We start from the raw sequence: 26,018 nt of genomic DNA, 5'->3' as shown, positions 1-26,018 counted from the left end.
CATTTTTATTTTTTTTATTTATTCAATTCTTATGTTATTAAAGTTAAATGTTATTATTATTATTATAAATTAAATGTTATTAAAAAAAAATTCAGAAGAAGCAAAAATTCAGCTTTATTTATAGAAATGAAGTAAATTCTCATAAAAATCAGTTTCTCAAACATCACCCCCCCCCCCCCCCCACCAAGCCTGTAAAAAGAGAACACGAACTAACTTATAGGTCGGACAATGTTTTTCTCTTTAGATACACCTTAAGGAAGAAAACCTACCACATGGCAGTCCTGGCAATCCAAATTTTTTTTGTGTGTCTGTGTTATTTATTTATATGTATTAAATTTTTATATTTCTTTCTAAATATGTGCCAGGGAAAGTTAAAAGGGACCTACGGTCAAAAAAAAAAGATTTCGAGAAAAACGACTTTGAAGTTGATTTTGATGCTTCTAAACGTTTTAATATATTGAAACTTTTTACTCGTCCGCCATATTAGAACCGCCATTATGAATTTTGAAAAACTAACATCGGATTCGTAATCAACGATCTCGAAAACCCCAAAGTAACGAGTGTCAAACGAATTTGATTAATTTTTAGAAAAGTTTTTCAGATTTGATTTCTTTCGTACTTTTTTGTCAAAGCTTCTAACTTTGGAGTGAAATTGTAAAAAAACTAATCCAGCTAGAAAGCTTACTTTGGTAGGGGAGACTAGGTGCAATTGTTACAATTTTGATAAAAACAGTTACTGTGCTTAGAGTGTAACTCCAATTTGTTTGGTCAAACGATTAAATCAAAGGTATATTATCTAGTTTTAAAAGGCCATAATTGATTTAGCTCTAAATCTATTATTTAATTAACTAGAAGCATTTGAGTGACAGCTTGTGAATTGTAACAACTGCACAAAGTGAATGTCGGTTGTTACAATACCAAGAATCATCTATTACATTTCTAAATTCAAGACAAATAATTTCTTATAACAACTTTCATTAATTATTAATAATTTTTGACTCAACGTTATAGTACGTGACAGTTCCATAGAGATGGCAGCATTAATATTGTTTCGAAATGAAAGAAACGTAAAAAAGTTTTTTTTTCATTAATTTTGAAGACGAATTTAGAAAAACCATGAGATTTTTTATAAAAAATGAGTGTGATTACATTATTGACAAATATTTTACATTTCAAACGAATCTGCTAAATTTTGGAAAAAATATCCGTTCTCATTATGACTTGTAACAACTGCACAACAGGTACATTTTTTGCAATAAAACACTTTATTAAAAAAGTATATACTAAATGTGGACAACCAAGGCAGTTTCTTAAAGCTTAATCCTCATAGAATTGATATTAAAAAAATTTACTTTGTTAAGTATAAAGGTCTATTAATTATTTAAAAACTATCAAGCAGAGAAATTTTTACTTTTGACCTCTAAAAACGAATGAGCCTATTTTTTACTTGTAAAGCTTGCATATAATTTTCAAACATATGCAGCAAGTTCGTACATAAAAACTAAACATTTTTCCTTTGGGAACCCCATCTCTATAATTCACTGTTGTTGAAAGAGTTATTCCATTTTCCACTTTGGAACTTTTTTAAATTGGACATTTTGTATATTGGAACTTTTGGATTGGAACTTCTGATTTGGAAGTTTTAAATTAGAACTTTTGTCCTGCAATCAAAAAATTAGGTCACATTTGACATAGATTTTTATGTATTATAACGGTCTTTATTAGGAAGCCTTTTGACCTGTAGGTAAAAAATACTTCAAATTTAATATACATTTGTCGTGGCCTTCCTAATGTTAGCCTACAGCTAGACAGTTTTTGTCGTGGAATAAAAATAGTCTAAAAATAGGTCAAATCTGACATAAATTTTAACGTAATATAACAGCCCTTCTTCGGCCGTATTTTAACCTGTAGATAAAAAAATAGGTAAATACACATAGATTTTGACGTAATGTAATAGTCGTTATTGGGCCTCTTTTTGACCTGTAGGTAAAAAATTAAGTCAAATTTGACATAAGTTTTGACGTATCGTAAAGGTCTTTATTGGGACCCTTTTGACCTGTAGATAAAAAATACTTCAAATTTAATATACATTTGTCGTGGCCTTCCTAATGTTAGCCTACAGCTAGATAGTTTTTATCGTGGAAATTGATTCCAAATAACTGTCCTGGTCCCGTAAAGTTATTGTACAGTTTTCCCTTTACCCGTGTAGAAAAATTGTTGGGTTCTAGTGTGGAGCCAGAAAGACAGTCTATTCTCTAACGGGGAGCTGAAAAGACTGGACGAGCTAATCAGATCTAATGAGCAGTGCTAATATTTAAATTTTTAGGTTCGATTTCAATATTTCAGTTTTTTAATTTTAAATAATTTACCCAAAGTTACTCGTTTCTCACGTTTATTCAATGTAATGTGAATATATGAATTAGTAATAATAAATATGGGTGTAGTTTTGAATAGTTCTCCGGTTCAAATTAACTCAAAGTATACCACACCTACGTATTTTGGTGCGTTCATTACGAAAATCATAGTGAAAATTAGCGACTAGGACATCTTCATGGTAAAAACCATAAAAAACACCATAAAATTGTGGTTTTTTGCATTTAACTCGTAAAAAATGCAAAATTTCAAAAAATGTTCCCTACAAAAGATATAGACTTTACAAAAATAAACATTTTTTGTTTTATACATTTTTCCTAAAATTGTTAGTTTTCGAGATAAATGCAAAAAACCATAAAATACCATAAAAAGTGGTTGAAATATACTTTCACCTAAAAGGACATCTTACGTTCTTATGTAGAAAGGGAGTCAAATTGATTTTCTAGTTGGCATTACAAGGTACCCAATCCAGACTAGAACCCCCTCCAACGTTTTTTAAAAGCTCCTTTAAAAGTGTCCTTGCACAGAAGACAACACTTGTCCTCTTGTTTTCTTACGTAGAAAGGGAGTAAATTGACTTTCTAGTTGGCATTACAAGGTACCAAACCCAGACCAGAACCCCCTCCAACGTTTTTTAAAAGCCCTTTTTTAAGTGCCCTTGCAAAGAAAACAACACAGAGCCGGGTGATAGGCCAGTCAATGAAGACAAAAAGTGCACAAAAATACAAACAGCAAAGTCTAAACGGTTTCTGGTAGTTTGGGGGCTCCTTATAAGAGCCCCACAGTTTGCTCTCGATTTCCGGGTGCGAAAAAGAGTGTAAACAATCGCCAAAGTATGGAAAACATGGTTTTTCGATGCTCGTTGCTTCCGGTTAAGTTTTAGGGGAAAAAGTTGTTATTGAAAGTTATAGAGCTTGGAAATACCTTTCAAATGATGGGTCATACGTTAAAAAAGGTTAATTAGTTTAGTTGCAAATGAATTTAAACCATTAAAAATAGCACTTCTTTAATTGTTTAATAACATTGTTAATAATTATCGAATTTGTTCATAACTTACCAGGAATGTTCTCCTTGCGTAGCTGAATAAATCCCAAAAAAAATTAACTAGATCGGAGAAATAGTTTATGCATAATTCCATTTGTTAACTAAAAACATGTAATTTTTCAACGGAATTTCCCCAGTTTTGGTCCATCGAATTTCGATTTTTTTTTGGAAAGTACACTTAAGAAGTCAAACTTTCATCCTATTTAAATGGCCAATTGATTTTTTTTATCTAAGTGCATAATAATGGACTTCAAAAAAGGGTATGTTTTTTTACATAAACAAATGGAATAACTCAGTCAATTTTCACTTTATCAATTTAGTGTGAACGGCATTTAATTTTATTTGTTTTCACAAAACTTTTCAAGGGGGGGAGAGTTAGTTTTTATTTTTCAAAAAATTCCTGACTAGATAATAATTAATATTTTTAATTGAAAATTGTGCCACTTATAGTTCTATACATGTATTTTACGAAAAAAAAATGAACATAAGGTTTTGTGCATTTATTTTTCATTTACATCAAGTAAAAGTAAATATATCCTTTTTTCAACCTCTAAACGTCGGAGTGGGGGTACTCGGAGGAGCGTGATTCTCGCCGCCACAACTCAATTCAGCCGTTCAAATTTGCAAAAATTGTCATAACTTCGTTAATTATTTACCGATTTTAATCATTCTTTTTTTAATTTGATGTATTTTTTTACGCTGAATCCAAAAATGATTTTATATTTTTTCAAAATACAATATTTTTAAAAATAAAAGAGAAAATTTTTTTAACAAAAAACTTTTAATTATTATTTATAACATTTGACAAAAAATTCTTTTCATACATATAATTCCGTTGAATTGAATCACGCTCCTCCGAGTACCCCCACTCCGACGTTTAGAGGTTGAAAAAAGGATATATTTACTTTTACTTGATGTAAATGAAAAATAAATGCACAAAACCTTATGTTCAATTTTTTTTCGTAAAATACATGTATAGAACTATAAGTGGCACAATTTTCAATTAAAAATATTAATTATTATCTAGTCAGGAATTTTTTGAAAAATAAAAACTAACTCTCCCCCCCTTGAAAAGTTTTGTGAAAACAAATAAAATTAAATGCCGTTCACACTAAATTGATAAAGTGAAAATTGACTGAGTTATTCCATTTGTTTATGTAAAAAAACATACCCTTTTTTGAAGTCCATTATTATGCACTTAGATAAAAAAAATCAATTGGCCATTTAAATAGGATGAAAGTTTGACTTCTTAAGTGTACTTTCCAAAAAAAAATCGAAATTCGATGGACCAAAACTGGGGAAATTCCGTTGAAAAATTACATGTTTTTAGTTAACAAATGGAATTATGCATAAACTATTTCTCCGATCTAGTTAATTTTTTTTGGGATTTATTCAGCTACGCAAGGAGAACATTCCTGGTAAGTTATGAACAAATTCGATAATTATTAACAATGTTATTAAACAATTAAAGAAGTGCTATTTTTAATGGTTTAAATTCATTTGCAACTAAACTAATTAACCTTTTTTAACGTATGACCCATCATTTGAAAGGTATTTCCAAGCTCTATAACTTTCAATAACAACTTTTTCCCCTAAAACTTAACCGGAAGCAACGAGCATCGAAAAACCATGTTTTCCATACTTTGGCGATTGTTTACACTCTTTTTCGCACCCGGAAATCGAGAGCAAACTGTGGGGCTCTTATAAGGAGCCCCCAAACTACCAGAAACCGTTTAGATTTTGCTGTTTGTATTTTTGTGCACTTTTTGTCTTCATTGACTGGCCTATGAAGCCAGGCTCCGCTCTTGTCCTCTTGCTTTCTAATGTAGAACAGTAGTCAAATGGACTTTCAAGTTGGCATTAGAGTGAACCCAACCTAGATTCGACCCTCTTTTTAACATAATAAATGCATAATAATAGTCAATTTTATGGTGTTTCTTATGGGTTCTACCATGAAGATGACTTAGTTGCTAATTTTTACTATGATTTTCGTAATCAGCGCACCAAAATAAATAAAGAAACTTCATTTTGTTAAAAATAGATGTCCTTTTAAGTGAGAGTATATTTTAACCACTTTTTATGGTATTGTATGGTTTTTTGCATTTATCTCGAAAACTAATAATTTTAGGAAAAAATGCATAAAACAAAAAATGTTTATTTTTGTAAAGTCTATATCTTTTGTAGGGAACATTTTTTGAAATTTTGCATTTTTTACGAGTTAAATGCAAAAAACCACAATTTTATGGTGTTTTTTTATGGTTTTTACCATGAAGATGACCAAGTCGCCAATTTTCGCTATGATTTTCGTAATCAGCGCACCAAAATACGTAGGTGTGGTATACTTTGAGTTAATTTAAACCCGAGAACTATTCGGAACTTTATCTATAACATTTACAATTAAAAATATCTGCTCGCATGTGGGATCGAACTCACTTCTCCCCACCCCTGAAGACCCGACGCGACGCATTTAAACTGCACGTGAATTCTTTTGACGAATTTTAATAGAATTCTTAAGTATAATTATACACTTTTCAAAGAATTCGATTAAAATTGTATTAAAAATAATTGAAATTCTGAGAATTTTATTATTTATGAAAATAATTGAATTATTGAGAAGATACTTATAAAAAATTTGTAAATACTTATTGAATTTTTGTGAAAGGTTTTTTATTTATGAAAGTAATTAAATTTTTGCTTACATTTTATCAGAATTTTTGTTTAATAATTGAATTCTTTTGAAAAATTTTATTAAAATCGTAGATATTGAAAATCATTAAATTAAAGAAAATTTTTAAAAATAATTGTAATTTTGACAAGAATCTTGTTAAAAATTTGGAAAATAATTGAGTTTCAGAGAGCGATTTTATTATTTATAAAAATAATTGAAATTTTGATGAGAATTTAAAAAAAATTTTGAACATAATTGAATTTCTGCGTAGAATTTTGTTACGTTTGAAAGTAATTAAATTTCTACAATAATCTTTTGAAGTTATTCCCGTGTAGAAACTGCCTTAATTATCCTTATTATTAATAATGTTTCTGTAAGGTCCCTGTAAGGTTGCCCTACTATTAGATTTTCCCATCTAGCCTTATAAGGACCCTATAATTTCTCTATCAGGTTGCCCTAATTATTAATCAGGCATAGAAATGCGGTCCCTTTTTACGTTTCTGATCGGGTTCGTATATGAGCCCTACTTGCTTTTCGCTATATATCGTGACTCTTGTAATTCATAGAAGATGGCACTGAATCAACTGTCAACTGAGTCTATTACTTGTGTTTTAGCGTGTACGCTCCTTACGTATAATTAGAGTGTACACTTTTTTAATCAGTGATTACTATCTCGCTATCACAGTTTTCTACCTTTGTTCTTATGTGTAAATATCAATAAAAAATGAATAATAAAAGAAAAAGGGACGTTGAACGAATTCGAAAAAGAAAACAGAGGGAGATAATCAAGTCACTTAAGAAATTAAACACAACAAGCAGTGATTCTGACGTGGATTCAGAGAATAATAACGATTTCCAAGGTGAGTATTTATATTATTTGATACTTAATTATTCGCCTCATTCTAAAGAAATAATTATTAAACTATCTATTTTATAATTCACAATAAACTGTATTTAAGAAACTTAGCATCAAAAAAAAAAAAAAAAATTCGCAATTCTATTTTGGCTTATTTGAGGTTATGCACTTGTATTATACAATATATACTATGCAGAGAAAATTAAAAACAGTTACTATCCTTTCAAAAAATTTAAACATGAAAACTATAGAAAATAATTATTTTTTAATTTATTTCTTGAAAGGTAATGAAATTTAGAGAAAAATAAGACCTAAATCAAATAATTTTGTCAATATTTTATTTAGATATTTTTAAAAAAGTGGGCTTTTTATTGATTCATAAAATTTCAAATAGATCTAAAATAATAATCCCTTTTTAATGTTTTTAGCCTTATTTAAAAGTAAATATTTTTAAAAATATATTTTATAACCATTAATGTCTTTTTTGGACAAAATGAAAAACTTGAAATTTGTACAAAAAAAGTTAGGAAATTTGTAAAACATTTTTTTAATACAAAAGTAATTAATAAAATTAAAAAAAACATGTTCTTTAAATTTTCCTGGCAAGTTCTAAACAACTGCAGGTTTCAAATATTTTTAAAAGCACATGGAAAATAATTTTGTGAATTTTTTTGAAACAACTTTCCAGAGTTGCTTTTTGCAAGAAAAAATTAGTCATTAATGGTTATAAATAATTCGAATTCTACGTATAATTATCTTTAAAATAATTCTATGAACATAAAAATTTGTTAGTTATTTTGAGAAATAATTTGAATTTTGTGAAAAAAGACACTTTTTAAAATATATTTATGTTAGGCTCAAAAGCCGAAAACGGCCAATGGCCGGAAAAAACAGCCAAACCTAGTTTTGGCAAGTGCAATTTTGCCAAAACTAGGTTTGGACGTTTCACTTCGGCCATTGGCCGTTTTAAATTGACGAAAATAGTTTTGGCAAATCGACATTTGCCAAAACTAGGTTTGGACGTTTCATTTCGGCCATTGGCTGTTTTAAATTGACAAAACTAGGTGAGGCATTTCAAATTGTGAGAAAGACCGCTTCGTTATACAATAGGAATATATTTATTTAAAAATGTGTCATTGATTAATACTATTTACAATAAGATGAAATTTCTCTAACAAAAATCCATTGATATTTTGCACATAAAAGTTAATTAAAAAAACTTTTTTAACACTTATTTATTTTTACACAGACTAATTTATCTTTACACAGGCTAATTTACCTTGTTGACGATTTCTTATTTCATACACACAATTATTCAATACAGAAACAATATGTGACCTGGTCTATGAAAAGGGACCTTACGTGCGAAAACAAGTTTTCGAGAAAACAGCAGTTAAAGTTTAACTTAGAAAAACCCTTGTAACTTTTTTTAATATTAATATTTTTTTATCAAGTTAGGCTTATTTTCTTTACCGTGGATTACAGTATCAAAATAAAAAACATACAAGTAATGACAAACATTTTTTAATAATTGTTTATATAAATTAATAACAAACTCCCCAAACATAGAAAAAATAATCTAAGTTTTCTAACTTGCAACAATAAGTACATGCTAATTCTAAACAAATTTCCTATTAATACGGCGGTCTTTCTTTTTCTATTCTTTCTTTCTTTCAATTTCTCACAATTTGAAATGCCTCACCTAGTTTTGCCAAATGTCAAATTGACAAAACCAGTTTTGGCAAATGACAAATTGACAAAACTAGTTTTGGCAAAATTTAAATTGACAAAACTAGTTTTGGACAAATTTAAATTGCCAAAACTAGTTTTGGCAAATGTCGATTTGCCAAAACTAGATTTGTCAATTTAAAACGGCCAATGGCCGAAGTGAAACGTCCAAACCTAGTTTTGGCAAAACTGCACTTGCCAAAACTAGGTTTGGCTGTTTTTTCCGGCCATTGGCCGTTTTCGGCTTTTGAGCCTAACATTTATAAAAAATATAAAATATAAAATTAATTTTCTATGCTTTTAATATTTAATCAAGTTTTTCATTCATTAAACAAAGGATGGTCTCACAATTTTAACCGGTAAAATTTTCATATACATTTTTCAAAATAAATATATTTTGTCAAACATTTATTAGAAAGAGAATTTTATTTATGATATTTTTACGTAAATTTCAGATAATCTGTTAAATAAAAAATTTGGAGATGATGAGAATATGATTTCTGAAGACGAATATGAAAATATGAACGAAATTGGTTTACAAAATGTATAATTTATTTAGTTTATTACTGTGCTGTATTTAAGTAGTACGTATTATATTTTAGACTAACATTTTTATGTTTCTCTTTTTCAATTATAGGAACTGAAGAAGAATCAATTATTGATACGGATACAGACAACAGTTCTGATTCTGAAATGGAAGATGTTGATGTATTGATTTTAGATGATACTGATCCAGAGATGAAGGAAATTAGAAAATGGGCTATTGAAACCCAAATTACTCAAAAGAATTTAGACAAATTATTAAAAATATTACACTGAGAAAACTGGAGAGTCAAATTCAGAGGTTCAAAAAGTGTATGTTTTCTTTGCTTATGAAGAGAGTTAAATAGTCCTTCTAAAATAAATTTTGAATTGATAATGGAAATCTACTTGTATATTCTCTCCCATTATATCTGAGGGTTAAAAGTTGTGCAGAAAATGTGTACGATCTGATGCGCGCGAAATTATTTTTCTGACATTTTATGTATTTAATTTAGGGGTTAGGTTGCCATATTTATTCATTTCGCGCCGGATAAGGAAGGGATTTCTCAAGATGGTTAATTTGTCTCTCTGTTAGAGAAATGGCACGAATATCTGTCAATGGTGAATTTGAACATTTAGATTGTTATCCAATTGCTAACTCTCAAATATGAACGATTTGTCCCTCCAGATGTTTAGTCCAATACTCCAGTTTTCTCAGTGTAAGGACACGATTACTGCCAAACCTTCCAAAATCGTCCAAAACGTTTCTTGGGACTTCGAATGCTGAATATAACATCGTTCAAATGGAAGATGCCGATGGGTCAATGGGTGAAATTGTCTTTTTTGGAATAGCAGCTAGTCTTAAAGAATGTGTTAATGTTAATTAAAATTAATGTATTAATAATTAATTAATTATTAATGTTTATGTGTTAATGTTCATAAAAATAAACTAATAGAATTACAAATTTCTTGTGATGGATTACGATTGGTCGACTCAGGTTACCAGGAACTTTGGCCTATTAACTGTAAAATACATTCTGACCAGGATATCTATGAACCATTTGCCGTTGCGGTTTATTTTGGTAAAACAAAGCCAAAGTGTGTAGAGAAATATACCGAAGAATTCATAAATGAGATAAATAACCTTTTACAAAATGGAATTGATGTAGAAGATCAACACTTCGATGTTAAAATTAAGTGTTTTATTTGTGACACACCAGCCCGAGCATTTTTGAAGTGTACTGCCGGTCATACGGCATTCAATGCTTGTGAAAGATGTGAAGTTACGGGATTCAAAGTAGACAGAACAACTGTTTATCCATCAGTAACTGAAAATGAGAGAACTAACCAATCTTTCAGGGAAAGAACTCAAGCTGGCCATTACAACAGTGAAACTTCTTTACTTAACATATTTCCTTTCATTAACATCGTTAGCTGCTTCATTTTAGACTTTATGCACCTGTGCTGTTTAGGTGTGATGAAACGATTACTCGAAGCATTGATTATAAAGGGTCGTAATAAATTAAGGAGACTCGACCGACTAGAATTGTCAAGAAGAATGAATCTCTTAAAGCTACAAATACCTTGCGAGTTTCAAAGGAAAACTCGCTCAACAAATAGTATTTTAAAATGGAAAGCTACGAAATTCCGTTTTTTTTTTACTATATTGCGGTCCCATAGTTTTGAAGAAAATTCTCAGAAAACCGATTTATAAACACTTTCTTCTGTTTCACGTAGCTTGCCGTATATTGTGTTGTGAAAAGTTTTGCCACAAATACAACAATAAAGCAAAAGAGTATTTAAAAGCATTTTTTATAGTAATGGAAGGATACTATGGAATTAAGTCCCAAGTTTTAAATTCGCACCACTTAATACACTTAGCTGACGATGTGCGAAATGTGGGTTGCTGTCTTAGTAAAATCACTGCTTTTCCCTATGAAAACTTCTTAGGAAAATTGAAAAAATATATAAAAACACCTAACAGACCGTTGTCACAGTTGTGTAGACGACTCCATGAACGAAAGGTCCTTTCTCGAAAAAAGGCAATAGTTCCTACTTTGATTAAAATTATAAACCAAAAGCAAAACCAAATAACATCTATCAAATTTAAACAATATACAATCTCATGCGAATCTCCTAATAACACTGTGTTAATAAACGACGACTCTATTCTCGATGTAAAAACAATTACTAAAGATGATAAAAATCAGTTCACTTTACAAGGAGAAGTCTTAAATAAGAAAAATTCTATTTTCAATTATCCATTTGATTCTAAATATTTAAAAATGTGGCAGTTAAAGCCCGAATGCACTAAAATTGAAAGAACGTATAATTTAGAGAATGTGGATTGCAAATTAGTTAAATTATGTATTAATTTAAAAGAAAATTATCCGATTGAAAAATATGTCGTTCCACTTTTACATTAATATTACTAAAAATGTAATTCATAGTTTGTTGTGGTTAAAATTTATGCATAATCTTATTTAAGATAAATTATATTAAGTAAGTTTCAACAGTTCAAAATTGAAAGTTATATCACGTGAGTCAACTCAATTTTGTACTCAAAAATAATTGTTTTTTTATTAACTACGACTACTTAGATGTAACTTTCTCAAAAGTTTTTAGATTTATATTATGACAAATTCTATATAATATAGAAATATTTTTCTAAAATTACTATTGATTTCATATTATGATTTAAAAATAGTGGCATAGTGGTCACGTGAATATTTGGAAGTTGCGTAATGTAATGATGAATTGCTAGTTTTGCCACGTGCTTGGCATGCTTTGTACGTTAACAAAAAGAGACTTTTTATATTCTCTGCTTTACAAGTTCCCAGGTGCGAATTTAGGTTGGCCGCCAGAGTTTGAAGGTTGGCCCAAGGTTGGCCTAACTTTGGCAAGCAAAGTTTTGGTTGCCAGAGTTTGCCCAACTTTGGCAAGTACTTGTGCCCACAGTTGGCCCGACTTTGCAAGCCAACCATAAAATGCAGAGTTTAACCAACCGTCGGGCCAACTTTGGCGACAAAGGTTGGCACAACTTATCCAAACGTAGTTTAAAAGACTTTCAGTTTCGGTTGGCCGAACTCTGGGCCACGGTTGGCCCAACGGTTGGCAAAACTATGTGAAACACAGTTTAATTGACTTACATTATTTTGGTTGGCCGAACTCTGGGCCACGGTTGGCCCGACGGTTGGCAAAACTATGTGAAACGCAGTTTAATTGACTTAAACTTTCTTGGTTGGCCGAACTCTGGGCCACGGTTGGCCCAACGGTTGCCAAAACTCTAGAAACGCAGTTTCATTGACTTAAACTTTCTTGGTTGGCCGAACTCTGGGCCACGGTTGGCCCAACGGTTGGCAAAACTTTGTCAAATGCGGTTTAAATGACTTAAACTTTCTTGGTTGGCCGAACTCTGGGCCACGGTTGGCCCGACTGTTGCAGCTTAAATATACATTTTGCGTTATGCACTCCCATGTGAGCGTAGCGTAGTGGTCAGTGTATAAGTCTTCGGTGCGTTAGGTTAGGGGTTCGATCCCAGCGAGCGATAGATATTTTCGAAAATGTATGTATGAGATTGTGTTTAATAATAATAGGTAAAGGTTATATCTGATGTTCCCGCTAATAATAACGTGTTAATTGTTTAAATAATGTAGTTTTTTAATAATTTTTTACCTTTGGCTGTTGAAGTTGGCCAAACTTTGAAAATTGTGGTTGGCCCAACTTACGCATCTAAAGTTGTGCCAACTTTGGCGTCAGTCTTTGGACCAACCATTGAAATGTATAGTTGGCACAACATATGCATTGTAAGTTGGGCCAACTTCCTTATGAGTTGTCGGGCCAACCATCGTCGCCATTAGACGGTCGCCGTTATCATCTGTATGGTTGGCCCAACCTCTGGCACGAGAAGTTGGACCGACTTTGTAAAAGTTGGCCCAACTATGGGCCGACCAAAAAATCGCACCTGGGTTCTTAAGAAGAATAAAAATTACCTTATATTCAAGAATATAAGGTAATTAATTCGGTAGAGATATTATTTGTCGTATACTTTTTCGCAAGAGCATTTGAAGTTTTTGAGGTTATGTTAAAAAATTTTCTTTTCAATAATAAAATGCATGTAAGAATAATCAAAATATGCCAATTGTACAGACATTTTATTAAACTGTAACGGAAAATACAATGAAAATTGTATAGTGAAAAAGATTTTTTCTGAATTAAAAATTACCAGATTATCTTGTGTTTATACATTTAGAAACAGGTGTTTAATTCTACGAAGTTGTAGTCTACAACGTTGATCAACTTAAACGGTTTTTTAATTTATTCGGATATTATATTTTTGTAAAATATACAATTATTATTAAAATATAAATAAAACTCTCCCTTTTTAATAATTTTTTATGGCAGTATTGTTGCATTATCCTTTTTTCTCTATTAGTTAACACTTATTAGAAAACTATTTTTGTTGATAAACGTTGTGGACTTCATCTTGGTTTAATTCTTAGCTTGTAGTAATTTTTTACTTCATTTAATTTAGTGAATCCTAATTATGGCACCGTTTGAGCAGTCGGAATTACAAGATGGAGAAATTTATAATTTTCAATTAGTGGAATTTATTGCATCTCATGGCTCGAAACCTAAAAAACAGCGATCACTGGATTCATGCCCCCTCCTTACGACGAAGAGAACATCAATCTTTTATACTCTCTTATCGAAAGTGAAGCCTTAGCACCAGAAGGTTGGCCGACATATCCAGTGAAAATTAGAGGACATGCCAATAAGTAACCTTTCTTTGTAAATATTAGAATGTCATGATTATTTTTTTGAACTACAAGACCTTATTTATCGTTAAAAATATTGCAATTACATAATTATTTTTTTGTTTTGCAAGATCCTATTTTAAGAAAAAAATGACATCTTTATTTGCTTTTGAATCATTAATTAATTTATGAAAATAATTAAAAATGAAATATTTTAGAATAAAGATAAACTAACCATAATTATAAATAACTAATCTTATTGAATTCTGCATCCAACAATCTCAATATGAAGGGTTTTCTATAAATGGATGTTAAATAAATAATTAATAATTATTTATTTATCGTCCATTATTCTAAAGTCTTTCATCTCGTTCGATGCGGAATTCGACAAGCTTTCGACTGGTAAATTTAGATTAAGAATAAAAATCATAATTTCTTTCTGTTTAGAGACTTATAGTGACGCTGTAAAACGATTAAAAGTCCTAGAGAATAAGGATTATGCTTTCACAGAAAATGAGGGCCAGGATATTAAGGCAAAATCCATTGAAAATAAATATAGAAGAAATAATCTCACACTGAGTCAAGCAACTGCTAAAGTAATGAAAGTGTCGGGTATTGAATCAGACCCAGAATATGATCAGCTTGAACAGAGTACTGATGAGCAAGATAACAGTAGTTCAGACGATGCGTCCATTTCTGCAAACCGCAAAAAGAATATGTTACAGAATCCTAAAGTTAAATCCAAAATTAAAGGAGCTACTACATCATCGGCAAAGAGAAACATCAAATCTAGCAAACATTCATCTGTGGTTTCAGGTAATTCTTATTTTTCATTCAGTCTTCAAATCTGTCATAAATATAATTTCTAAAAATTTCTAAAATAAATTCTAAATTTTATTATTAGGTAATACCATTTCAACTGTTAAGAATAAATCAACCACTCATCCGAATCCAACTTCTAGTTCTGCTGTTGATAAAATTAAACATACTATACAAAGTTAAGTGGATATTAATAGATTAATAGATTAATAGATTCTAAAAATGATAAAGTCAATAGAAGAGAAAGTCATAATGCTCGTAAAAATGGTAACTATATTTATACATATTAGAAATTTTGCATGCATAATTTCTATTTTGACGATCTATATTTACAAAGACTACATTTTTATAGATTTGACACATATTATAACCATGTTAACGGGATTAGCTGTTGATATTCGAGAAGTTAAAGCTAATCAACAAATGATTATTCAAAACTTTCGTGCAAACGACATTTTTGTAGATCAAAATTTTATTTCAAAGAATAATTTAGTACTACCATTTCAAAATGTTGAAGATTTCAACACATTTGATATAACATTAAGTGCTGATAATAACGATATACAAAAAGAATTCGTAAATTTCATTTAATAATATATAAAAATTGTATTATTTAAGTGAATAATGTTGGATTTTTCTGAACTGTTTGCAGATTTCTTCCTTGAACGTTTTCTTGGATCGTGAACTTAATTTAGGGAAAAGTTGTACGACCGTTTATCGAAAATATTTATCGAGGGAGAAGATTACAAACTTTACTGTTGTCAGGAAAAAAAAGGAAAATCTTTGTTTAAAGACACAACATTCTACAATTGTATTCAAAGTATGTTGAAAATGTAAAATAATATAATCAAAAAATAATTATAATAATATAACGATAAGAACATAATTTTTATTTTTTTACACTATCGGCTTTTATAAGTTAAATAATTTGCAGATCTTATGGTTCAAACACACAAGAACATTCTCACTGGAAAAGCTATTACGGAGCATGACTTTAGTAATGCAATGTCCAAAGTTATTAATAATGCTAAAGATTGGGACGGGGAGCGTCAGAAAAGGGCATTACAAAAACCGAAACCTGGAAATGAATGCCAAACAGATAATTCAAGCACATCGGATGAAAATGGCGAAGTATAAAAAATTGTTATATAACGTAATTAAAAAAATATTACAAAACAATAAATATAAAAAAAGTTTTATGTATGTAATTACAAAAGATTTTAGTTTAAAAAAAATATGAGACGCATGACTATTGCCTAAAACTCATTTAACAGATTTCCCAAAAGTTTGAATTTTATTAGATAGAATTTTACTTTAACCGAATATTCAATTCAAAGAATTAGTATTTATCAGAATTCACATTTGAACGAATTATTATTGTTTCGAATTTTTATTAATACAAATTTTAATTTAATATAAATTGTATTTAAAAAATTTGAAATTATCAAAATATCTGGTTTAACATTTTAAAATTCTAACGAATGTAAATTATGCTAAACAGTATTTTGATAAACTAAATTCATTCAAATGTAAATTCCTTTAAATAGAAATTCGCTCATATAAGTTTTCTACTTAATACTTTTTCTTTGAATTGGAAATTTAGTTATAATTAAATTCTGCCTAATAAAATGCGAACTCTTGGAAATTCTGGTAAATGAGTTTCAGACAATATCCTTGCGCCTCAAATTTATAAAAGTTTATTACAAAAAACAAGACTTATAAAGATTTAAGAAATATTTTATTATAGTTTAAAAAAGATTTGAGTTTTATAAATAATTTAATATTTATGTTATAAAAAAAAGACTTTAGTCCTTAGAGAAAATGTTTGTAAAATTTTGTTATAAATTTAAAAAATACTTTTATAAGACTTTACGAAAGATAACATATGATGTGAAAAGAATAAATAAAATTCTATTTAATATTTAATTATTTCGTTTTATTTCTAAGCCTAGATTTTAATTTATAAACCTATTTTCTTAAAAAAATTAAAAGGGCCCTAATATGGTCCCATTCAGGGCCTTATAAATATTTAGGGCGAAAATAGGTTTTCCGGATTCGGACCCTTAATAGGGCCCGGATAGGCTACTGCGGGACAAATAGTATAGGGTACGCATAGGTTATCCCTACAGGGACCCTAACAATAATAAGGAAACCTTTTCCGAACCTTATAATGCCCGAATTAACATTGCTACACGGGTTTATGAAAATTGTAAACGTAACTCTAATAAAATTCAATTTTGAAATTAAATAATTTATAATGTATAGATTTAAATTTTATTTTTATTTAAAATAATTCATATAAACCTACAATATTTATTTTTGAACGATTCTTTAGATGATTGACTAAATTATTCCATGCAATTTGAAGTGACAACCTATTGCGCATGTATAAATTCAAAGAAGACCGACAAATCGGGCACTAAAGTCTTGATTGTACTTAAAAAATTTTGAATGCTAGTGATGCCAATGAAGTCCCATACAGCATAGAGAAAGATAGTCTAGATTAGACCGTCCAGATAAATCCTATATAGAATACAGTTAGACCGTCCAGATGCGTCTAGTTGGGGCAATCACTGGACTCCAGACTGCCCCGAAATTTTTCTACATGGGCATTTCTCTTGATATGGAGACTCTAGTATTTATTGTGATACTGTCTAGCTTACCGACATAAGAAATTAGAACAAGTCCGTCTAGTAGGTGTCATTAAGTTCGTTATAGTAATTAGCTAGCAGACCAAATCTTCTACCCTTATTGCATATGTAATACCGATTCTTTCTATTTTTAAAAGAACTTTTAAGAAATATAAATCCTTGTAACACATTTTCTTATCGATTTCCCATATATTTGATTAATTTATATTTTAATTTGATACTTTAGTTCCAGTTATCAACTCTGAAAATTTAGAGGATCTACTTGACAACAACAACAACATGTGATTTTCCGGTAAATGCTTTACTAAAAAAGCGAAAAATAATGTCCTAAAAGATTTTACTTTTTCACGTTAAAAGTGAGTTTAACGAAACGGTCTTTTTGAAAATATCAGTTTGAATATGTGATTTTATTTTAAGTCAAAGTTTTATTTGAGAAAATACTAATCTCTTTAATTTTTTGTTTGAACAAATTAATGTTAGTTATATGTTAACTTAAGGGGAGACCTTACCTTTATTTTGACCCCTTTAAAATAAAATTATTAAGCGAAGTAATATTTTTTTTCTTGCATCATTTTTAACCTGAAAACATATGGTGGTCAAAAATATTTAATTTTAATTTTTGAAGAGGTTAGAATTTTTTTCTTTTGACCTATTGATTGCAAATCCTTGCGAGAAGTTGTTTAGAATAGTAAAATATGCATGGAAAAAAAATTTTGTTGAAAAATATTAAAAAGTGTAAGAGAAGATCAATTTTTAATATTCAAATCTTTAACTTTTGCCGAAATTTCGAAAGCCTTAAATCTTCAATTTTTTTCCAAACTGTGTATAGGTACTTACGTAATTTGATGCTATTATTCAAAAAACATTGTTAAAATTGACATTTAACTCATTTTTGTGGTAAAAAACAATAAAAATCATAGTCCGAAGCTTTCATGGTATACTTTATATATACCGAAATAAATGCAAAAAGCCATGATTTTTATAGTTTTTACCATGAAAATGAGCTAATTGTCAATTTTATCTATGTTTTTCGACTCAGAGCATCAAATTGGAAAAAATTAAAGGTTGAGGGCTTCCGACATTCCGGCAAAATTTAAAGATTTGAATATTAAAAATCGATCTTCACTTACAGTTTTTAATATATTTTTCAACGAAAATTTTTTCCCATGCATATTTTACCATTTTAAACAACTTCTCGCATGGATTTGCAATAATATGCAATAGGTCAACTGAAAAAATTCTAACCTCTTCAAAAATTATAATTAAGTATTTTTGACCATCTTATATGTTTTCAGGTTAAAAATGATGCAAGAAAAAAAATATTACCTCGTTTAATAATTTTATTTTAAAGGGGTCAAAATAAAGGTGGGGTCTCCCCTTATAAAAGGAAATTTTAAAGATAATTTAATAGAAAATATAATAATCTAACTGGAAAATATAGAATGAAAAATTGTGAAATGTAAGAAATATATGGGCAATTCCACGCAAGATTTACCTATGACCTTGAAAATTCGGTTAAACATATTTTTTTCTCATTCTATATGGAAAAAAAAGAAATACGTGTTTTTTTATTTTTGTTTAATCGCCCAAATTTTCGAGTTATGAATTTTCGAAATTTTGGATTTGTAACTGTAGACATATTTTCAGTAGCTTATAAGTCTGAAAATATTGAGTTTAGCAAAAACTTTTCAGGGAATGAAAGTTTTAGTTTTCTTTCAACTTTTAAGAAATGTAAAAAAAAATTTTTTTTTAATTTTTTATTAAAAAAAAATTTTTTTTTAAACAAATTAATTTTTTTTAACTTTGGACCCTTTTCTTTTTTATTTTTTTAAAATTTATTTATACCTTATAATATACAGAAGATTCTCCAAAAAGTTTTGGAGTGGGCCGACGCGTTTAATGAGTTGTACAAAATTTTCAAAAATCACGTGCAAGGTGCTCGTGTTCTACGAAACGCCTCACAATGGAATTTTTTACAATTTACTTCTCAAAAAATGTCTACACGGAGAGAAATCTGCTGCTAATATTACTCGAAAGAGCACATTACTTAAATTGCTTAACGTTTCTCTTATATTTTTAGCATGGATTCATATACTTATTGTAAAAATACTTTCAATGCAATAAGCATAAGAGACAGTAGCTAATTTTGCACGAAATCTTTATTATAAATACAAAGAGAACGTGCTATAAAAGTATTAGATTCTTCTTATAAGAATCGCTCGAACTCCGACTGATTTTCAGGCGGACTTTATACAACACAATCTTACCTGTGTATACGCACATATAACGCACACACACATATATTCCTCTCTTTCTCTATATTTGATATTTCTCTGTCCTGTAAAACATTATATATTATATGTAGTATTTAATACTTGTTGCTGTTATAAAAAGATAATATTTATTTAATAGTAAGTATATTATTTAAAAATTATTGCATTTTTATTCGTGTTTGAATATATAAGCAACATGTGAAAATTGTTAGGTTATGTTATTGCAAACGTCACCGCTTTGTACGCGTTCCGTTCCTCGAAACCATCCAGAGAAATATATGTGTGTGTGAGTTATATGTGCGTATACGCAGGTAAGATTGTGTTGTATAAAGTCCGCCTGAAAATCAGTCGGAGTTCGAGCGATTCTTATAAGAAGAATCTAATACTTTTATAGCACGTTCTCTTTATATTTATAATAAAGATTTCGTGCAAAATTAGCAGCTGCTTTTTGTTTTTATTACATCGAACTCTCCGTTACATTAAATAGATGATTTCGTATATAAACTATTATAACCTCAAGCTAAAATTCTATTCAGCAGTGACTAATAAAATTTGTAAAGATTCTGCAAGCAATAATAGCAACAGATTTCTCTCCGTGTACAGACTAAAATTTTTAATCGATTCGAGTGTTCTTTGTTTTAAATAAAAGGAGAACAATTTCTGAACATATCCCTCCATGCAAACCTAAGAATCTTCAATTGTTTATAATTTTTTTTAAATACAAAAAGTTAACAAATTAGTTGTGTAGTTTCCTTTAAAAATGAATAATTATTTTCTTATTTTGCTACTACACATTTCTTAAATCAGATTCAATTAATATAATATATGACCACTAGATAAATAGTAAAACATAAAATAATTTATCTAAACACTTATAAACAATATTAGTTAACAAATAGTTAACTTTGGTTCCTCTCCATAAAAAAACTTTGTTCTTTCATATTCATATTATACTTTAGCTTCATTTAATAAATACATCTCCCTTTCGTTAAAAAACTATTTTTAATTGTTATAAACAATAATAGTTAACAAATAATGAACTTTGGTTCCTCTGCACCAAAAAGAATTTTTTCCATAGTTTTCATTGAAGTTTATTACAAAGAATATATGTTAAAAAATAGTGAACGTATGAAATAGTTTGTTCAATAACTATAAACAATTTAATATATATATATATAAATTTGTATTAAATGTTTTTTTTCTTTCCTTGTGTTTTTAAAAAGTAAAATAAAAAAATTAATTAAAATAAAATAAATGCAATTAATATATATATTCTACATTAAAATGTTTATTGCTTTATTTTGAGACAAACATTCTTTGCAATAAACTTCAATGAAAACTATGAAAAAATTCTTTTTGGTGCAGAGGAACCAAAGTTCATTATTTGTTAACTATTATTGTTTATAACAATTAAAAATAGTTTTTTAACGAAAGTGAGATGTAATCATTAAATGAACCTAAAGTACAATATGAATATGAAAGAACAAAGTTTTTTTATGGAGAGGAACCAAAGATAACTATTTGTTAACTAATATTGTTTATAAGTGTTTAGATAAATTATTTTATGTTTTACTATTTATCTGGTGGTCATATATTATATTAATTGAATCTGATTTAGGACATGTGTAGTAGCAAAATAAGAAAATAATCATTCATTTTTAAAGGAAACTACACAACTAATTTGTTAACTTTTTGTATTTAAAAAAAAATTATAAACAATTGAAGATTCTTAGGTTTGCATGGAGGGATATGTTCAGAAATTGTTCTCCTTTTATTTAAAACAAAAAATACTCGAATCGATTAAAAATTTTAGTCTGTAGACATTTTTTGAGAAGTAAATTGTAAGAAAATTCCATTGTGAGGCGTTTCGTAGAACACGAGCACCTTGCACGTGATTTTTGAAAATTTTGTACAACTCAATAAACGCGTCGGCCCACTCCAAAACTTTTTGGAAAATCTTCTGTATATTATAAGGTATAAATAAATTTTAAAAAAATAAAAAAGAAAAGGGTCCAAAGTTAAAAAAAATTAATTTGTTTATAAAAAAAAAATTTTTTTTAATAAAAAATTAAAAAATTTTTTTTTTTACATTTCTTAAAAGTTGAAAGAAAACTAAAACTTTCATTCCTTGACAAGTTTTTTCTATACTCAATATTTTCAGACTTATAAGCTATTGAAAATATGTCTACAGTTACAAATCCAAAATTTCGAAAATTCATAACTCGAAAATTTGGGCGATTAAACAAAAATAAAAAAACACGTATTTCTTTTTTTTCCATATAGAATGAGAAAAAAATATGTTTAACCGAATTTTCAAGGTCATAGGTAAATCTTGCGTGGAATTGCCCATATATATGAGGCATTATTCCTGAACTGCCCCAAAAATAAAAAAAAGTTCTTGGATTTCCTTTATACTTTGGAAATATGTTAGCCTAGTAGGTACAAGTTACTACACCAATTTACAGGTGCAACCCCTCACCCCAATCAAAAGGGTGGGGGGTTGAAATTTCAGCTTCAACTCGAACATGCATTCTTTAAACATTTGTAGTTTCTACTTAAATTATTCAATTAAAAAAAGTAAGTAGTGTTTTAGAAAGGTTTTTTTGTGTACTTTTAAAATATTTTATTTATATAATAAAAAAAAAATTTTTTTTGCAAAAATTTTTTAAAATAAATAGTGTTTTGCAATTTTGTGCAAGTTCGGTAGTTTTTATTTTCTTTTTAATAATCTCAAATGAAAGCTTAGGAATTCCCCTAAAAGAAGATATAAGTCTGAAAATGGCCCGAAACAATTTGCCAAAGATATAGTGTAATAAGTAAAATTTGTCCGTCCGCTCGCGCACTCCAGCGCGATGAACAGTGGGATTTTTTTTCAACTTACTATTGAAAATTGTCTAGAAACTACAAATTTTATCGGATGTTGATGTTCTTGATTTAAAATTACTAAGAGATCCATCAAAGTCGATTTTTGAATTTTTAATTGTTTATTTTTTTCTTGTTACTCAAAAATTTGACAAATTACAATATTTTTAGAAAAAATCATGTTAGTTTTTTTATTTTTCCATTACACATGATCGAAATCAATTTAAATTAGTCTAGTATGACCACCGGACAATTAATAAAGCATAATACAATTTATTTAAATTGTTGCAAACAATGTTAATTAACAAATAGATTACTTCGGACCTTCTTCATAAAAAAAATTGGTTTTTTTGCAGACAAGTTTAAATTTATGTCTAATTTAGTAAAAAACTATTTTACAGTTAAAAATTATCATTAATATTAACAATTACATATATAAACAATATTCAACTTCCTTTTGTACTTGTAAACATTTTCGTCATTTTTCAAACTTTAAATATTTATATCATATGTACATTCTTTCAAAAACTTAAAAAATTTATTTGCTTAAACAATTACATTTGTTATAAACAAATTTTTCATTTTTAAACAAATAATTAGCTTTTTTCATCAAACAAAATTTTTTCCTTTTTTATATTTACTATCATAAAAAAGAACTCCTTAATGAAATGGGAATACTATAAATTATTCATTTAATTTTAATAAACATTATAAGTTAACAAATATTTAACTTTGTTCTTTTTTCACAGAAAAAATATATTTATTTATATGCATTTAAATGCAAACTGTTTTAACTGAATAATGGTTTACTTTATTAAAAATATAAATATTTCTTAACTTATAATGTTCGTTAGAATTAAATGAATAATTTATAGTATTCCCATTTCATTAAGGAGTTCTTTTTTATGATAGTAAATATAAAAAAGGAAAAAATTTTGTTTGATGAAAAAAGCTACTTATTTGTTTAAAAATGAAAAGTTTGTTTATAACAAATGTAATTGTTTGAGCTAATAAATTTTTTAAGTTTTTGAAAGAATGTACATATGATATAAATATTTAAAGTTTAAAAAATGACGAAAATGTTTACAAATACAAAAGGAAGTTGATTATTGTTTATATAATTGTTAATATTAATGATAATTTTTAACTGTAAAATAGTTTTTTACTAAATTAGACATAAATTTAAACTTGTCTGCAAAAAAACCAATTTTTTTATGAAGAAGGTCCGAAGTAATCTATTTGTTAATTAACATTGTTTGCAACAATTTAAATAAATTGTATTATGCTTTATTAAAGGAAATCCAAGAACTTTTTTTTTTTGTGGGGCAGTTCAGGAATAATGCCTCATATATGGGTGTACTTCAGAATAAGGGGGACCTCCGATTTTAATAAAAATTGGTATAGTAACGTATTTTGATGCGCTGATTACGAAAATGATAATGAAAATGGGTCAAATTTGATCTTCATGGTGAAAACCATAAAGAAAACCATAAAATTGTGGTTTTTGGCGTATGATTCGTAAAAAACAAAATATTTTTAAAAACTATTTAAAAACAAGTTATAGATCTCACCAAAATACACATTTAATGTTCTCATCATTATTTGCTAAAATCTATTATTTTCTGAGAAAAATGTAAAGAACAATAAAATACCATAAAAACGGGTTAAAATATACTTTCGCTCAAAAGAACATTCAGTGTTAACAAAAAAAAGTTTACTTACGTATTTTGATACTCTGATCACGAAAATCATACTAAAAATTGATGCAAATTTAATGTTTATGGTAAAAACCATAAAAAAAACCTATAAAATAACCATACAATAGTGGTTTTTTGAGTATAAATCATAAAAAACGCAAAATTTTGAAAAAAAATTCTAACAAAAGTTATAGATCTCACCAAAATACACATTTTATAATTTCATAAATCGCTCTGTGCATATAGAAAGGGAGTCTAATTTACTTCCTAGTTAGTACTAGAAGGTACACAACCCAGAACCGACATTTTATTAGAACATAAAATGTGTATTCTGGTGAGATCTATAACTTTTGCTTAAAAAGTTTTTCAAAATTTTTCTTTTTTTACTAATTATACGCAAAAACCAACAATTTTATGGTTATTTTACGGTTTTTACCATAATTATTAAATTTGCGCCAATTTTCATTATCATTTTCGTAATCAGCGCTTCAAAATACGTTTAGTCTAGATGTTTCTATTGTCACATTCCTAGTTCGCTTCTGCCCAGATTTTCCTTTAAGTTCCTAGACAGAATCTAGCGCAACTAGACAGATTCTCATATACTTCCACGATAAATTTCTACACGGGTATATATTATTTTATCATTTTCTGACAAAATTTGTACATTACATTTTGAATTTCAATTCATAATAATTTGGAGTGGTAGGAAAAATATTCATTTGGTCAATCAATCAAATTTACAGCAGATTTCTGACAGTTTGTTTCTAATATTATTATTATTTATACAACAGCGTGAAACAAATTTTTGACCTGGATGTTTTAGAAAGGTTTTTTCAACACATTTTTTTAAACAAAAGTAAGACTTTTTTTTGCAAATTAAAAATATTTTTGACTTTTTTAATAACAATAGAACAATTCCATGTAAAGTGATCGACGATTTTTGGACATTGTTAGCAATTTTCTTGAAAATTTTTTTCCTTGTAGCTATAAGGATAAGATATGATAAAGTGAAGGCGATTTTGAAAATAGTTAAATTTGAAAATTTATGTACTAATTTGTTAAAATTAAGATAACTCCGGTTGTTTTCAATATTTTTTCAAAATTTTTTTTTCAATTTCTCAGTATAACTAGTACTTTTTAGATAAATTTTTTAGAAAAAATTTTTTTTTTAAATTATTAAAAATTTTCAAAAAAAAATTTTTTTTTAAATTTTTTGAAAAACACCCCCCCTCCGATTTTTTTTATAGTGATAGCCAAAAGTAATAAGAAAATTGTCGTAAAAGTTTTATAATGGGATCGCGATAACTTTTCGAGAAATCAACGAAAAAGTCTATGGCGCCCCGTTGAGACTGACGCGCTCACGTACGTATGTCCAAGAAGTTGGCAACGCCATTTCATTTTTTCTCAACAAAATTTGGATAAAACTAAAAAACGAAAATTGCATGAAAACACTTAGAAAACGATAAACGATATTAAAAACGATATTGTGCTGGAAAAAAATTAAAATATTTTTTAAAAATTAAAAAAAAATTTCTTATTATACTTCAATAATTTTTTTGGACATTTTTCAAAAATCAAAATTTTGAAAAAATAAAATTTGTGCTGAATTGTGCTCGGCGAGCACAATAAAAAAGTCTAAAAAACAATTTTACAACAGTTTTACAACAGCTCTATCTAATACATTGCAATGAATACACGGAAAGAAAAATCTAGCTTTTAAAGCATGAGATTACTTTATACTCTTTTGGCAGTTGCGTTTGCTTACCTA

At 28.2% G+C, this 26,018-nt stretch overlaps 2 protein-coding genes across 4 annotated transcripts in view; one reads left to right on the top strand and one right to left on the bottom strand.

The window, feature by feature from the left end:
* The window catches only part of LOC122505304 (tyrosine-protein phosphatase non-receptor type 9), a 514,941-nt gene that overhangs the window by 300,369 nt on the left and 188,554 nt on the right, over positions 1-26,018 (bottom strand). The gene's annotated exons all lie outside the window — the stretch shown is intronic.
* On the top strand, positions 13,578-15,490 carry LOC122505315. Its single transcript, XM_043616827.1, has 4 exons — positions 13,578-13,969; positions 14,396-14,764; positions 14,853-15,034; positions 15,420-15,490. Exons 1-3 carry the CDS (start codon positions 13,960-13,962, stop codon positions 14,948-14,950), a joined length of 477 nt encoding a protein of 158 aa, XP_043472762.1. The 5' UTR covers positions 13,578-13,959; the 3' UTR covers positions 14,951-15,034; positions 15,420-15,490.

The sequence above is a fragment of the Leptopilina heterotoma genome, unplaced genomic scaffold, assembly GCF_015476425.1.
Source record: "Leptopilina heterotoma isolate Lh14 unplaced genomic scaffold, ASM1547642v1 Lhet_352, whole genome shotgun sequence".
In the NCBI taxonomy this organism is placed as follows: Eukaryota; Metazoa; Arthropoda; class Insecta; order Hymenoptera; family Figitidae; genus Leptopilina; species Leptopilina heterotoma.
Note: the sequence above shows the minus strand (reverse complement) of the source record. Positions and strands in the feature narration are given on the sequence as shown.